The 14,960-nt window shown below is 39.3% G+C and overlaps 1 protein-coding gene and 1 long non-coding RNA gene across 8 annotated transcripts in view; one reads left to right on the top strand and one right to left on the bottom strand.

Annotated features, from left to right (window-relative positions):
- PALS1 (protein associated with LIN7 1, MAGUK p55 family member) overlaps nucleotides 1–14,960 on the top strand; it is a 99,427-nt gene that overhangs the window by 80,154 nt on the left and 4,313 nt on the right. For 5 of the 7 annotated variants that reach the window (XM_059692975.1, XM_059693003.1, XM_059692983.1 and 2 more), the window contains 5 exons: nucleotides 3,968–4,039; nucleotides 4,403–4,474; nucleotides 6,747–6,914; nucleotides 7,552–7,754; nucleotides 9,486–9,596. In XM_059692975.1, the coding sequence (XP_059548958.1) occupies nucleotides 3,968–4,039; nucleotides 4,403–4,474; nucleotides 6,747–6,914; nucleotides 7,552–7,754; nucleotides 9,486–9,596 (626 nt within the window). The remainder of the gene's footprint in view (nucleotides 1–3,967; nucleotides 4,040–4,402; nucleotides 4,475–6,746; nucleotides 6,915–7,551; nucleotides 7,755–9,485; nucleotides 9,597–14,960) is intronic. The other 2 variants (XM_059692965.1, XM_059693014.1) reach the window with 2 other exon arrangements.
- LOC132233079 (uncharacterized) lies at nucleotides 8,049–8,353 on the bottom strand. The gene is made up of 2 exons (XR_009452554.1): nucleotides 8,255–8,353; nucleotides 8,049–8,217 (listed from the first exon to the last, which is right to left on the bottom strand). It is a non-coding gene; the product is annotated as an uncharacterized LOC132233079 (long non-coding RNA).

The raw sequence follows: 14,960 nt of genomic DNA, 5'->3' as shown, positions 1-14,960 counted from the left end.
TGAATTATATCTCAACAAAGCTGTTCTTTTATTTCTTTTTGAATAAAGACCAGTCTTATAATCAATTACAGATGTTTTCAGAGGCCCCCAAGGATTTGCTTACCACGTCCCAAACCACAGCTGCGACTCCCAGTTGCCTCCAGTCCTGGTGGCTCTGGATGGTGTGGTTTGCAAAGGAGAAGGTGGCATGAGGCTTGTGGAATTTCTACAACTCCATTCCCGTGGTCTCATAGGGCACCAGGGCCATTTCCACTGTGCCAGCTCTCTACTTCCTTTAACATATTGGGCAAAAGAATCCTGCATGCTCTGGCCAGAAAGTGCATTCTCTCTTAGGTGGCCTGAATGCTTTTTTTTAAGGTCGTTTTATGCATTTAAAAGAATAAACAGATGTGGAAAGCTATTGTCGAATTCCTTTTACATGGTTCTTCCAGTCTCATGAGAAGTGAGATACGGCTCTAAATTCATCCCAAAGGGTATCTTTGGGCAAAAGCAACCCAGAATGGCACAACTCCTGCAGGATGACCTACACACTTTGCTGTCAGGACTCGGAGGCTTGAGGGTGAGAGAGGCGGTAGTGCCAGCACAGGACCCGGGAGAAGGTAGCACTTTCTACACTGCCCAGGCCCATGTGGACTGCAGCTGCACCCACCAAGGTGGGCAGGGTGTTTCTGCTGTTTTGTTTTGGTTTGGCCTCCATCCCATCAGCCACGGACCCATGCATGCACTGAGACTGTGAACGGTTCAGTGGTCCTACTTTTTGGTGGACAATGGATGCACTCCCACCTCCTGAAGACTTGCAGTTAGACACTGGGGGTTCCAAATCGCTCACGGGGAGAGCGCAGCCCTAGGTCCAGAACAGACTCAGGCGTCCTCGGCTAGGAGGCCTCCCCGGGCTAGGGGCCACCCGCGTTTTGAAGGCTGGCCATGCCCCCGATCATAGCGGGGATCCCCTCTGGGGCACTGCCTAGCCTGGGCTAGGGGCCACCTGCCGTTTGAAGGCTAGCCACGCCCCTGATCCAGGCGGGGGTCCCCTCATGGTGACCTTTCCTCCTGCTCCCTCAGCTCCCTAGCTTGCTGTTCGGTCATCCGTCCAGTTGTTTTGGATGTTACGGCCCCTGGCTTTTTATATATTAGGATTTTGTTCCTTATTTTTTTACTCTCTTAAAGACAAATATTCATTTTTAAATATTAATGCTCTTAAAATTTTCCTTCTAGCCATAGTTATTTGTTTCACTAGAAATGCAATCTGTGTAGCTCTGGAGATAACCTGGTTTCCTTCAATGGTTCTTATGTGTGTCAGATTCAATATTTTCACTTGTGCTTTTATGAAACACACTAGAGACCGGTGCACAAAAATTTGTGCACTTGGGAGTGGAGGGGGTCCCTCAGCCCGGCCTGTGCCCTCTCCCAGTCTGGCAGTCTGGGACCCCTCGGGAGATAACGACCTGCTGGCTTAGGCCTGCTCCCGGGTCGCAGAGGGCAGGCCCAATCCCTAGGTGCAGCCCCTGGTAGGGCTCAGAGCAGGGCCGATTGGGGAGTTGGGGCGCTGCCCCCTGTCATGCACAGAGCAGGGCGGATTGGGAGGTTGCAATGCCACCCTCAGTCACGCTCAGGGTAGGGCCGATTGGGGGGTTGGGGCACCGCCCTCTGTCACACTCAAGGCAGGGTCGATGGGGAGGTTGCAGCGCCACCCCCTGTCACGCACAGAGCAGGGCCAATCAGGGGGTTGGGGCGCTGCCCCCTGTCACGCACAGAGCAGGGCCCATCAGGGGGGTTTGGGCTCCGTACCCTGTCATGCACAGAGCAGGGCCCATCAGGGGGTTCGGGAGCTCCCCCCTGTCATGCACAGAGCAGGGCCCATCAGGGGGTTGGGGGGCTCCCCCCTGTCACGCACAGAGCAGGGCCCATCAGGGGGTTGAGGAGCTCCCCCCTGTCACTCACAGAGTAGGGCCGATAGGGGAGTTGGGGCACCGTCCCCTGTCACACACAGAGCAGGGCGGATCAGCGGTTTGGGGCGCCGCCCTCTATCACCCACAGAAGAGGGCCAATCAGGGGGTTGGGGCGCCGCCACTGTCACACTCAGGGCAGAGCTGATGGGGCGGTTATGGCTCTACCCCGTCACACACAGAGCAGGGCCCGTGGGGGGGCGGGGGGGAGTTGGGGCACCGCCACTCTATCACCCACAGAGCAGGGTCGATCAGGGGGTTGGGACTCCGCCACTCTCACACTCAGGGCAGGGCCCATGGGGAGGTTATGGCTCTACCCCGTCACACACAGAGCAGGGCCTGTGGGGGGGGGGGGGTTGGGGAGCTCCCCCCTATCAGGCACAGAGCAGGGCTGATCAGGGGGTTGGGGCGCCTTCCCCTGTCACGAACAGAGCAGGGTGGATAGGGAGGTTGTGGCCCCACCCCGTCACACACACAGCCGCAGGGCGATCAGGGGGTTTGGGCGCTGCCCCCTGTCACGCTTGTCCTGGTGCTGGGAGGCCTCATGGCTCCACTGATCCCGGTGCTGGGAGGCATATTACCCTTTTACTATATAGGGTAGAGGCCTGGTGCATGGGTGGGGCTGGCTGGTTTGCCCTGAAGGGTGTCCTGGATCAGGGTGGGGGTCCCCACTGGGGTGCCTGGCCAGCCTGGGTGAGGGGATGATGGCTGTTTGCAGCTGGTCACACACCCTTCAGGGTCGGGGTCCCCACTGGGGTGCCTGGCCAGTCTGGGTGAGGGGCTGAGGGCTGTTTTCAGGCTGGGGGTGACTGAAGCTCCCAACTGCTCCTTTTTTTCTTTTTTTATTCTGGGCCAGCTTTAGCTTGAGGCTTGGCTCCAGCTCTTAGGCCTCCGCTGCTGAAAGTAGGTTTCTGGCCTTTGCTTACAATGTTGTGAATCTGCTGGCTGAAGTCCTGTGGTATTTGTTACAGAGTTTCTTATACTGCCCGCTCAGAGGCCTGCAGCCGCAGGCGGGGAACGTTGGTTTCCTCCGTCACTGAGGCAACCAAGCCTCATGTTAGTTTCAAGCTGCCTGGCTGCCAGCCGCCATCTTGGCTGAAAGTTAATTTGCATATCTCGCTGATTAGCCAATGAAAAGGGTAGTGGTTGTACGCCAATTACCATGTTTCTCTTTTATTGGTGTAGATTGCATTCTACAGGTTGTTCCTGTAGACAGATGGGAATTGCCTATCGATGTTTAAGAATCCCTGGCATGAAATGGGAAGAATTAGATATAAAAATAAAATGTAAAAGTAGACTTCTAATACAGAATTTTTGAAGTAAAATTACTTTCAGACTTCAGAAAAAAATTCATTTGGTTTTAAAGTAGATGTCTTAAAAGAAAATGAAGGTCAAAAACCTTGAAAGCTTCCTATATTAAAAACATAATCCTTAGAGGAAAAACAATGTTTTCATTTATTTGTATCATTAGTAAAGGTAGAAATTTTAAAAATCATTAAAACGTATACATACATATATATACATAAAAAGAAAAAGAGGGAAAGAAAAGGATAAATGAAAGGGAATATGTTGGGTAGTGTCTTGGAATTAAAAAGTGATGAATGTTCACATATTATTTTGTAAAGTTCTAGAATGAATTTGCTTGATTTCCTGTAATTCTGAATGATCAGAAGTGTTGTAAGATTCAGCGTAGTACTTTCCATTTAGTAACTACTCAATGAAAGCTTTGTAAAAATTGAACTTAAATTTTCTAACACTAGTTTATGATTATCTTTTCTAATAGGTGAGATAGTCTAGTAATAAATGTCTTAGAATTGGTTGAGAGTGAGGTTGAAACGTAATACGTTAAACATTTGGAGGCTTATTTATAATCATAGCTGATATACTCTCATAGGTGGCGGAAGGAATTAGGAGGGAATATAAATGAGTAGTTACTCCTGGTGTTTTCCCTTGATTTTTTAAAAAAATACTTCTGTTCTTCTGTCTTAAATATTTTACTCTTTTTCCTTTCTGCTATTAAGGGAAAAGCTTTCAACAGCAAAGGGAAGCCATGAAGCAAACCATAGAGGAAGACAAGGAGCCAGAAAAATCAGGTTGGACATTTTTATTTGGCATTAATGAGAGATTTCTTGGGTCTTCATCTGTAAGTATGTTTAAATGTACATATCAGTTAGAACTGGCATGAAAGATATATTATGGCAAGAGTGATGTGAAAGGCAAAACTGGTTATCTTAGAACTGTAAAGAAAGGACAGGATTTAAATATTAATGATTGCTGGTCTGTAATGTGAGATTAATAGAGAATTGTAAATACTTCCCTGGAAAGTAGTTTTTCTATGAAAAATGTAATGTTTATAAATTTAAATTAACTATTTGAGTGCTTCTATTTGAAATAGGTACCTTTTTTTTGAGGAAACAAATACTACATTTATAGTTATGTTTATCATTATTCAACAGGAAAATTATGGTGTGCAAAGAAGAATAAAAAGAAAAGGAAAAAGGTTTTATATAATGCCAATAAAAATGATGGTAAGTTCCACTCTCAGAGATAGCTGAATTTATATCTGAAAAAGGCCCAATATTTAGCACTTGAAAGAAATTAAATTGATATTTTCACGTAGTTTTGTTTCTGGTCCTATTTTGCCTCTTAATGTGACACAACGGCTTAAGAAACTCATTTAACAAAAATTATTTTCTTTTAGAATCCTAGGAATAATGCAGTGTTTTGAATTTGGAGAAAAATTGATATAAAAATTAAAGTACAATGAATATATATATAGTGTTATATTGATATTTCTCTAATTTTGAGGAAATAGAATTGAAATTTCTCTAATTTTTTTCTACTCAAACTCTTTATTTGTGAAATTGATACATGCTTCTAACAAATTCTGACAATATAGCTATATTTTAAGTAAACAATATTTTGTCTATAATAACTCCTGTTACTAAGACAACTCATTCCACAGAGCCTGCTACCTACTGGCAGAGTCAGGTACATGGAGTTTTTTTGTTCTATTTTAAAGTTGATACTTCTCTTAAAATCAAAAGCTCTAATAACATGTGACTCATATTCCCAGGTGACAACACTCTGCTGTACCTGATGATGGCTGTTGCCTTTATATTGGGCACCTACTACTGTCTTAGTTTAACAGTTTCCACAACATCCAATTTTTATAAACCAAACCTGATTTCCTGCTCTCATTAACTTCTTGGTTGGTCCGTATGGGCATTAGATATTCTACCTCTGCTTTGGTTCATGTTAGAAACAAGCCAAATAATAAAGTCAAGTCAATCCTTAACTTCTTAAACAATTTGTAAGACTTATTCTCTCAGTACCTTGAAGTTTTTTTAGGCAGCATAAGTTAAATCAATGAAAAAACTGTTACAGATTGTTGAAAAACTCCATATAAAACTATATCAGAGATTCTATTTACTTTAATAAAATTTTTTTCCAAAATAAACAACCTTAACGCTTTGTTATATTTATGTAACTAAGAAGATTTATTGAATTTTTAATCGTTTACTCTATATTTGGGTAGGTGATTAAATCTGTTTTTCATGTTTTGAAGTGCACTAAAATTAATTAATTCAGCTCTAATGAAGCTATTATACTCTAGAAATTTTGCAAATCTGAAATCTACAGATTATAAACTAAGTCTGTAGATCACAGTGCTGCCACAGTCTGATTATACATGTTAGAAGAAGGAACTCTGGTTTTTCAGAGTGAAAAGTATTTTGGGAAGGGAAGGTGTCATAATTAATATTTTTATTAATAACTCATTTATAATAACTTTTATTCTAGGGAGGCTAACTATATACACTTTCAATACCTTCATCCATTTAGTTCTCACAATAAATTCCTTGAGCATACAGATTAATAAATTCAAATTCAGATATTAAAGTAACCTGCTTAAGTTCTTACAACTAAGATATGGTTGAGCTGAAATTTAAGCAAATGTAGTTCCTACTCTGTACTCTGTGCTAAGCACTGGCACAGCTAAGATGGTCCCCTGCCCCCATGGAACTTGCAGCTGGGAGGGTCTGACTACACATCTGACCTTCTTTCCCAGTCAGATGAACTGGTATGCGTGAGAAGATGGCAGGCTGCTATTGTCTACCTTTGTTCTTACCGCTTAATAGCTCTGATTTCATCTGAATTATGGGCTTTAGGAATGTTACCCCACCTATCGTAATTTATACCTCTTCTTGAATCATGACCTCAAGTATTCCAGAACAAAGTAAATATAAAAGCAGGAAGTGTGATGGCAAGTTATATAATCTCAGAAAAGTATTCCAGCTTTCTCTGATATCTCTGGTTGTAGCCACTGTTTTGAATGTTCATGCCACGTATTGTGCTCAGCATGCACATTAGGTCTGATCCTTAAACCAACCCTCTAAATAATGTGCTAGTAACATCATTTTACAAAAATGGTAGATGTTATTCTCATTAGTTTATCACCTGGTGCACTCTCCCTCCCCCATAAAAGTACTGGCTGCAAACTAGCTATTTTACATAAGCGTCAGTATTATGATATTATATTAAACATTCAGTCTGAAATAAGAGAAGCAATAAAAATTTCTAGAATGATTCATATATTGTCTGATTTATTTTCATAGTATCCTGGAAAGGCTATAATGACAGGGGAAAATACTCATGATATAATACTATCTTGATCCAAAAAGTTAAGTGTTTTTAGTAATAAATTGTGCTCTTTTCAGTTTTTTCGGAAGATCTATGAGTGTATATTAATTACATAGCAATAATTCTGTCTAAAGAGCTTAACTTTTTCTTTTTCTAAAGACTATGACAATGAAGAAATCTTAACTTATGAGGAAATGTCACTTTATCATCAGCCAGCAAATAGGAAAAGACCTATCATTTTGATTGGTCCACAGAACTGTGGCCAGAATGAATTACGTCAGAGGCTCATGAACAAAGAGAAAGATCGCTTTGCAGCTGCAGTTCCTCGTAAGTTTGGATGCATTCCCATTTTCCTGTGCTTTTCAGTTCACCTGTGCTTTAGAATCTAACTTACACAGGCAATTTTTCATTCATTTTATCAAAACATTGTTGTCCAGGAAAGAAAAATTGTTTTAACCAGATCTTCTTGAGAAATTTCAGTTTTCCTAAGAATATGGTACTGATCACTTTCTAAATGAATTTCATTTTGCATTTCTTATAATTCCTTGTTCAATATGGAATCATCTGGTTTCAACAACTGATGGAGAAGATAGAAATTTAGACAAATCTCTGAACACAGAAGTTCTGTTTTAAAATTATATGGTACCTTATATAGCACCTAAATAAACTTCAGAAAAGGTGAATAGTAGTGTTTTAAATGCAAGATGAAGTAATTTAAAGTGTAAACATAAAATATATTGTTATTAATATAACTATTAATAGCATACGAAAAACAAATTTTTGTTCATTTCTCAATCTAGAAATAAAACCAGTGTTAAATTAAACACATGGGTTCTTAACATTTCCTCAGTTCATTATTTTATAATCTGTATTATGAAATAAAACTTTTTTCTGATTAGCAAAATTACCCTACATCCTTACCATGATCAATGCCAATTATTTTTACCTGATTTTGTCTGTCTAGATACAACTCGCAATAGGCGAGACCACGAAGTAGCTGGTAGAGATTACCACTTTGTTTCTCGGCAAGCATTCGAAGCAGACATAGCAGCTGGAAAGTTCATTGAGCATGGTGAATTTGAGAAAAATCTGTATGGAACCAGCATAGATTCTGTACGGCAAGTGATCAACTCTGGGAAAATATGTCTTTTAAGTCTGCGTACACAGGTAAAGCTGTTTTGGTTTACGGTGTTGAACTTGAGGGCATTTTTTGCAAAGTAATTTAGTGGAAACTATATTTTGGTCCAAGAACCACGGGACATAATTAAGTTCTTATACAGCTTTTCTCCACTGACTCCCTATCTGAAATCAGACAGATTGCTAAATCTCGATTTCCTCAGAGTCAAATACATACATACCTACACATATACATGTACATATTTTCTAAAATTTAGTACAGTAACTTAGAGATTTGGGATTTTTAAGATTGTTCGTTGTGGAAAAGTTTTTCTAGACTAGACAGCTTCAGGCTAAAACTTAATGAATCTACTGAGTATGTCAACTCAGGAAATATAAGCAGTGGTTAATAAATAGATGTATAGGAAAGGAAATTGACTCTAAAATGGTTTCCTTGGAGTATTGTCCCATACACCAAAAGGTTATGAGTTCAGTTCCCATTCAGGGTACATACCTAGGTTGCAGGTTTGATACCTGGTCAGGGCACATACAGGAAGCAACCACTCGATGTTTAGCTCTTTCTCTCCCTTTCTCTCTTTCTCTCCCTTTCTATCTCTCTAAAAAAATCAATAAAAACATATCCTCTAATGAGGATTACAAAATAATAATAATGAAAATAAATAAAATGACTCTCTTGAAATAATAGATTTTCTTTGTTTTTTGGGGTTTTTTTAGTAGATAAAAGAGTTTAGTCTACTATTTCAATTGTAAACATTTGAGAGAAGTATAGGTGTTTTTACTAAACTCCTTCAGAATTCTTATATTGTGCCAACAGATGTACCAAAGAACATTGAGAAGTTAAACATATTGTCTTAATGTTTTTAGGTTAATAAAAGGGGGGTATGTCCCTGTAATTCCCATTTTGATGGAGTGCTTCAGTTGATGGCACACTGTCATGTGGTGGCAAAGGCGAGGTGAAAGCCACACCTCCCGCCATAGCTGGTTTGGCTCAGTGGATAGAGTTTCCGCCGTGGACCAAAGAGTTCCAGGTTTGATTCCTGTCAAGGGCACATACCTTGGTTGCAGGCTCATCCCCGGCCCAGACCCTGTTCGGGGCTTGTGAGGAAGCAACCAATCGATGTGTCTCTCTCACATGGATATTTCTCTTTCTTTCCCTCTCTCTTACACTCTCGCTAAAAATCAATGGAAAAATATCCTCAGGTGAGGATTTTTAAAAAATTTTAAAAAAAGAAAGAAAGCCACACCTCCCAATTCAGATAGTCTCCTTTTCTTGGATGTGCTTTTCCAAAGTTGTGTGTGTGCGTGTGTGCGTGCGTGCGTGTGTGTGTGTGTGTGTGAAGTTTTTCTCTCGATTTGGGCTTCCTTTAGACCCTGGCACGTTGTAAAGTGACTGCTCATTTCTACTTTCTCTAAAATGGATTTTTAATATGGTTGTTATAATCTGCATGTGATCTTAAAGCAGGGTGTTTTAACATTACATAGTTGTAATCGTTTAGTCATTCATTTTTATTTCATTATATAAAAAGAGTGAGCCAGTAGTGTGTGTTTGTGTGTGTGATTTTATAGGTACACAATATATTTTTACAGTGAATGGTAGGATCTTAAAATATTGTGAATTTTTTGTTACAAAGATGTTTGGAAACACTCATAGGTTATGTTGTTATTGCTGTTTAATGACATTATTATATTCCAAGTATATTATTGGGAAGTGGTTAAATCATGACAATTATTTTAAAGATCCAAAATATCTTTTCTTTTCAGTCATTGAAGACTCTCCGGAATTCAGACTTGAAACCATATATTATTTTTATTGCCCCCCCTTCACAAGAAAGACTTCGGGCATTGTTGGCCAAAGAGGGCAAGAATCCAAAGGTAGAGTTTTATATTGTTGTACTATTCCACTAAAAGTAAACATGAAACACTCATGGCCTATTATGTCACAGTACTTAAAAACTACATCAGCTTGAGCTTTCAAAGTGATTATTCTTTCTGCCATATCACTTTCCCCCATATTGCCATGGTTGCCTCTGGTTAGACTGTGCAGCTCTCCAAAGAAGGTGGCTTCTCTTGTTGTTCCCCACACATTCCCTATTGTACCCCAAATGTATGGTCAGATTTGGCTTTCCTTAACACTTCCTTGATCTTCACATGGATGTGTGTATTTCCAGCAGGGATTATGTGATACCTCTAACACACACAAAAAGGGATCATCATATTCTTAGGGATTGCCCACTGTTCTCCGTAGATATTCTGCATGTGTGGGGAGCCAACATTGAGTGCCTTGTTTTTCTCTTTTTTCTCATTGAAACTTTATATTCTGTTTGGCTCCTCCCTTTGATCTTCTTACATGATCTGAAATGGAAAATTTTTAAAATTATTTTAGATGCTGGACATGTTTGAGGTAGTCTATTATATACTAAATAATTCAGTGATAGTATACTGGTAATCAGAAAGCATTGGCTTTTTATTTAAATGTGTGAACTAAAAACTATCATGTGGATTACTTTGTCAAAGTAACAAATATTTACTCTTCCTTGTTTTTTTTCTGATTTTTATAATATTTGTATTTAATAGTGGAGTCACTTACTTCATTTGCTATGCCCCTAACTCTCCTTAAAAGCCATAAAAACATGTAATAATGCTCTTCCTTGAAAGTTATTCAAAGCATATAACAACACGCTTTTCCTTCAATTCTTGACTTTACTGCAGCCAGCAACCCTCCTACCTCAAGATACACTTTTTCACTCTAGGTCTACTTACACTAGTCTGTATATATGTGAAGCTAGTATTTTTCAATGTCTTAGGCCCGTGGTCAGCAAACTGCGGCTCGCGAGCCACATGCGGCTCTTTGGCCCCTTGAGTGTGGCTCTTCCTAAGCCTTAGGAGTACCCTAACTAAGTTAATAACAATGTACCTACCTATATAGTTTAAGTTTAAAAAATTTGGTGCTCAAAAGAAATTTCAATTGTTGTACTGTTGATATTTGGCTCTGTTGACTGAGTTTGCCGACCACAGTTTAGGCTATAGACATCAGGGATTTCCCCATCCTATATGAAGTAAGTGGGATCAGAGTGTCCTTAGCACTTGGGATGATACACAAGAAATATGAAACATGGTCACTTGCTATTTTTGAGGAGGATCACAACATAAAATAAGAAAAATAAGATTAATCCTCTATGAAACTTAGTGCCCAGTAACTACTTTGGTAAACAAGAAAAGGAAAGGGACGCACCTTAAGGACCAGTGAACTCCACTCTGCTTGTTCAGCCTTATTCTCTGTTTCGAGCATGCACGCTCTTTTTTAGTTAGGTTATTCTTCTTCAGCAAGGATTCAGTGTTTTACCAAAGGCCATATACCAGTCCAAAACATGGTAAGCAACTTTCTTTTGGTTAGTGTTCTCTGGCAGTGCTCTCACTGCCTACTTTATTTTGAATTAGCCATCCTAATTTGAGTGAGGTCTAGAAAGATACCAATTATACCTATTTTTAAAGCATGGACTTAATCAGTACCAACATGTTTTAATGGTATACAATATTCTTGATTTTCTAATTAGAATTTTCTAATTTTTAAAAATCAACTCTATTGAAGTTACTGTACATAAATAAAATGCATACATTTTACTTGTATAATTCAGTGAGTTTTGGCAAAACACATACCTGTGCTATTACCATGCCAATCAAGATTTAGAACATTTTCATCACTCCAAAAAATTCTCTCATGCTCCTTTTAAGTTAATACCCCTGTAATCTTCCCAAGGCAACCACTAATCTGCTTTATGTCACTATAGATTTGTTTTGTCTGTTCTTGAAGTTAATATAAATGGGACCACACAGTATGTTTAAGTTTGCATCTGGCTCTAAATCAGCATAATGTTTTGATATTGATCTATATTGCATCTAACAGTAGTTCATATCTTCTATTGCTAAGTGCTATATATACCACTAGAGGTCCGGTGCACGAAATTTGTGCAGTGTGGGGGTTGTCCCTCAGCCCAGTCTGCACCCTCGGGGGATGTCTGACTGCTCGCCTGCCTGCCTGCCTGCCTGGCCCTAACTGCTTCTGCCTGCCAGCCTGATCACCCCCTAACCAATACCCTGTCAGCCTGATCGATGCCTAACTGCTCCCCTGCCGGCCCAATGGCCCCCAACTGCCCTCCCCTGCCAGCCTGGTTGCCCCTAACTGCCCTCCCCTGCTGACCCGGTTGCCCCCAACTGCCCTCCCCTGCTGACCCGGTTGCCCCCAACTGCCCTCCCCTGCCAGCCAACATGTGGCTGTGGGCGCCGCTAACTTTGATGGTGTGGCAGTCAATTACCATATTCCCACCTTATTGGCTGTGGGTGCTGCCAACTTTGAGGGCATGGCAGTCAATTAGCATATTCCCTCCTTATTGGCTGTGGGCACCACCATCTTTGCAGCCTGCTGCTCAGTCATTTGGTCGTCCCTCACTAATGCACCTGCCGGCCTGGTCGCCCCACATAGCCTGTTCGGTCGTCCGTTCATTTGTGATGGTTGCTTAGGCTTTTATATATATAGATGATCTAAATATATTACAATTTGTCCGTTTACCAGTTAAAAATATTTGGGTGGTTTCCAATTTTTAGCTAGTGTGACCAAAGCTGCCCTAAACATTCATAGTCGTTTGGTAGACATGTTTTCATCCTCTTGAATTGCATCAGATGCTACATGCCTGTTTAACCGTATAAAAACTACCAAACTGTTTTAAAAACATTTTGCCATTTTATGCTCTCACTTTGGTTCCATTGGCTCCACCTTTTTACCAACTTTTACTATTGTATGTAGCAGTTTTTTAGTTCTAGTAGGTGTGAAGTGTTATTATACATTTTCCTGTTGACTGATGATATCATCTTTTCACATAATCGTTTAGGCATGTTCTTTTGTGAAATGCCTCAAGTCTTGTTTTTTTAATTGTTATTTTTCTTATTCTCTATATCTGTATATAAATATTTTCTCAGTCTTTGTATCTTTTTAATTTTTTTGAAGATCAGAAATGTTTAATCTTAATGAAGTACTCTTTTTTCATTTTTCTTATAGTTAACGATTTTCTTATGCTAAAAAAATTTGTCTACTCCAGGATTATGAAGATTTTATCCTTCGGTTTCTTCTAAAAACTTTCTTGTGTTAGCTTTTACTTTTAGTTCTGTGATCTATCGCAGGTTCATCTCTGTTTCAGTGTGAGGCAAGAGTGGAGATTGGCTTTTTGTTTTGTTTCTTAAATCACATGTGGCTATCCAGTTGCTGTAGAATCATTTCTTGAAGAAAAAAAAACAAACTATCCTTTTTCCCATTGAATTACATTGGCACTTTTGTAAGAAGAAAATGACCACAAATATTGGCAGGGGGGTAGGGGGGAGGATCAGGGAGGAGGGTGTCAGGGGAGATTATAAATTATTTCTGAACTCGATTCACATATTTGTGCTAATATTGCACTGAATACTGTAGCTTTATTTTAAGTCTTGGGAAACAGTCATAAAAAGGAATGAAATGATAGTATAACATAGACCATATAGTGTATGATTTCACTTTATGGAATGCCCAGAATAGACAACTCTATAGAGACCGAAAGTAGATTAGTGGTTGCCTAGGGCTGGGGGTGGTAGAAAATGGGGAGTGGCTGCTAATGGGTATAGTTTTTTGGGGGGTGGGGATGGGGAGTGATGAAAATCTTCTGAAATTGAATTGTGGTGTTGATTGCACAACTCTGTGACTATATATATCAAGAAATCTGTTACCATTTCAAAAAATCTCAGCAGGCTTTATTGTAGAAATTGAAAAGATTTTAAATTTATATGGAGCCCTGACCGGTTTGGCTCAGTGGATGGAGTGTTGGCCTGTGGACTGAGGGGTCCCAGGTTTGATCCTGGTTGGGGGAGTGTGGCTTGGTTGAGGGCACGTCCCCAGTGGGGGGTGTGCAGGAGGCAGCTGATCGATGTTTCTCTCTCATTGATGTTTCTGACTATCTCTCTCCCTTCCTCTCTGTAAAAATTCAATAAAATATGTATTTTTAAAATTATATGGAAATTAAAAGGAATGAGCGAAACCCTTTAGAAAAAGAACTAAATCAGAGTACTTTTGTCTGTTAATTTTCTTTATTTTTTGTCTGTTTTCTATTTAATTGACATGTCTTATTTTCATTATTTTGTTGTAATTTGCATTAATTTGTACTTGCTCTACTGTCTTCAGTAGATGAGTTTTAAATCTTTTCTAATATGAAGCTACAAATTTCTCTCAGCAGTTCTTTAGTGTTGTGTCCTATAGAATTTGAGGTTATATTTTTCATTATTATTTTGTTAAAATACTTTCTAATTCTCTATGTCATTTTCTTCTTTAGCCCATAGGTTGTTAGAAGTATATAATTTCCACCTGTTTGGAGATTTCAAAAAATATTTTATTGATTTATAATTCCATTGTGGTCAAAGAACATACTCTGTAAGATATCAGTCTTTCAAATTTGTTGAACCTTATTTTATGGTCCAACTTGTGTTCTGTATTGGTGTATGTTCCATGCACACTAATAAGAATATATATTCTGTATTTGTTGGATAGAGGGTGATGTATTTGTTGCCTTTTAATTTCATTTATGTTTTATTTTTATCTCCTTTGGTATTTCCAATAGTGCTTTATCACTCACAGAATAGAAGTGTTGAATAAAAACAAATCCTTACTTTTAAGTGAATGAAATTGTGCTAGCTAGGAAAGTGATGGTGTTTCTCTGGGTACAGAATGTAAAAAATCAATTGATCGTACTTTGAATCTCAGAATCTGTTCTGTTAAAAGGGGTCTTGAGAGTGGCAAACTGATAGTCTGAACTTAGTCACTTTCCCTATAGGCTAATTTTGAGGAAAAACATTTTGTTTCATTTTAGTCATGAATTATAATTTGAATAATAAGAGGAAATTAAAACAAAATAAGTGATATAAAAGCCATTTTTGGGAAAAGATTAAATAATGCCTTAATTTTGATAAAAACTAGGTAGATTGGATATTCATATGAATCTGTGTAAGATTTTAGGTTTAACATTTACATTTCAACTCCAGCACCACAAAGTTTATATTCTGTTTTGAGTTCTGGAATGTTCTTTCAATAATCTTAAGCTTTGAGTAGACATAAGTTTCAGCAAGAATGTCAGTGTGTTTGGTTACAATAGTGTAGCAGAGTCCTTGTTAGGGAACAAAGGATTCTGTGTACCACAACCAGATGCACAACATTCCAGAATG

The sequence above is a fragment of the Myotis daubentonii genome, chromosome 1 (genome assembly GCF_963259705.1).
Source record: "Myotis daubentonii chromosome 1, mMyoDau2.1, whole genome shotgun sequence".
Classification (NCBI taxonomy): domain Eukaryota; kingdom Metazoa; phylum Chordata; class Mammalia; order Chiroptera; family Vespertilionidae; genus Myotis; species Myotis daubentonii.
The sequence above is the reverse complement of the archived record's forward strand: the minus strand, read 5'-3'. Positions and strand labels throughout refer to the sequence as shown.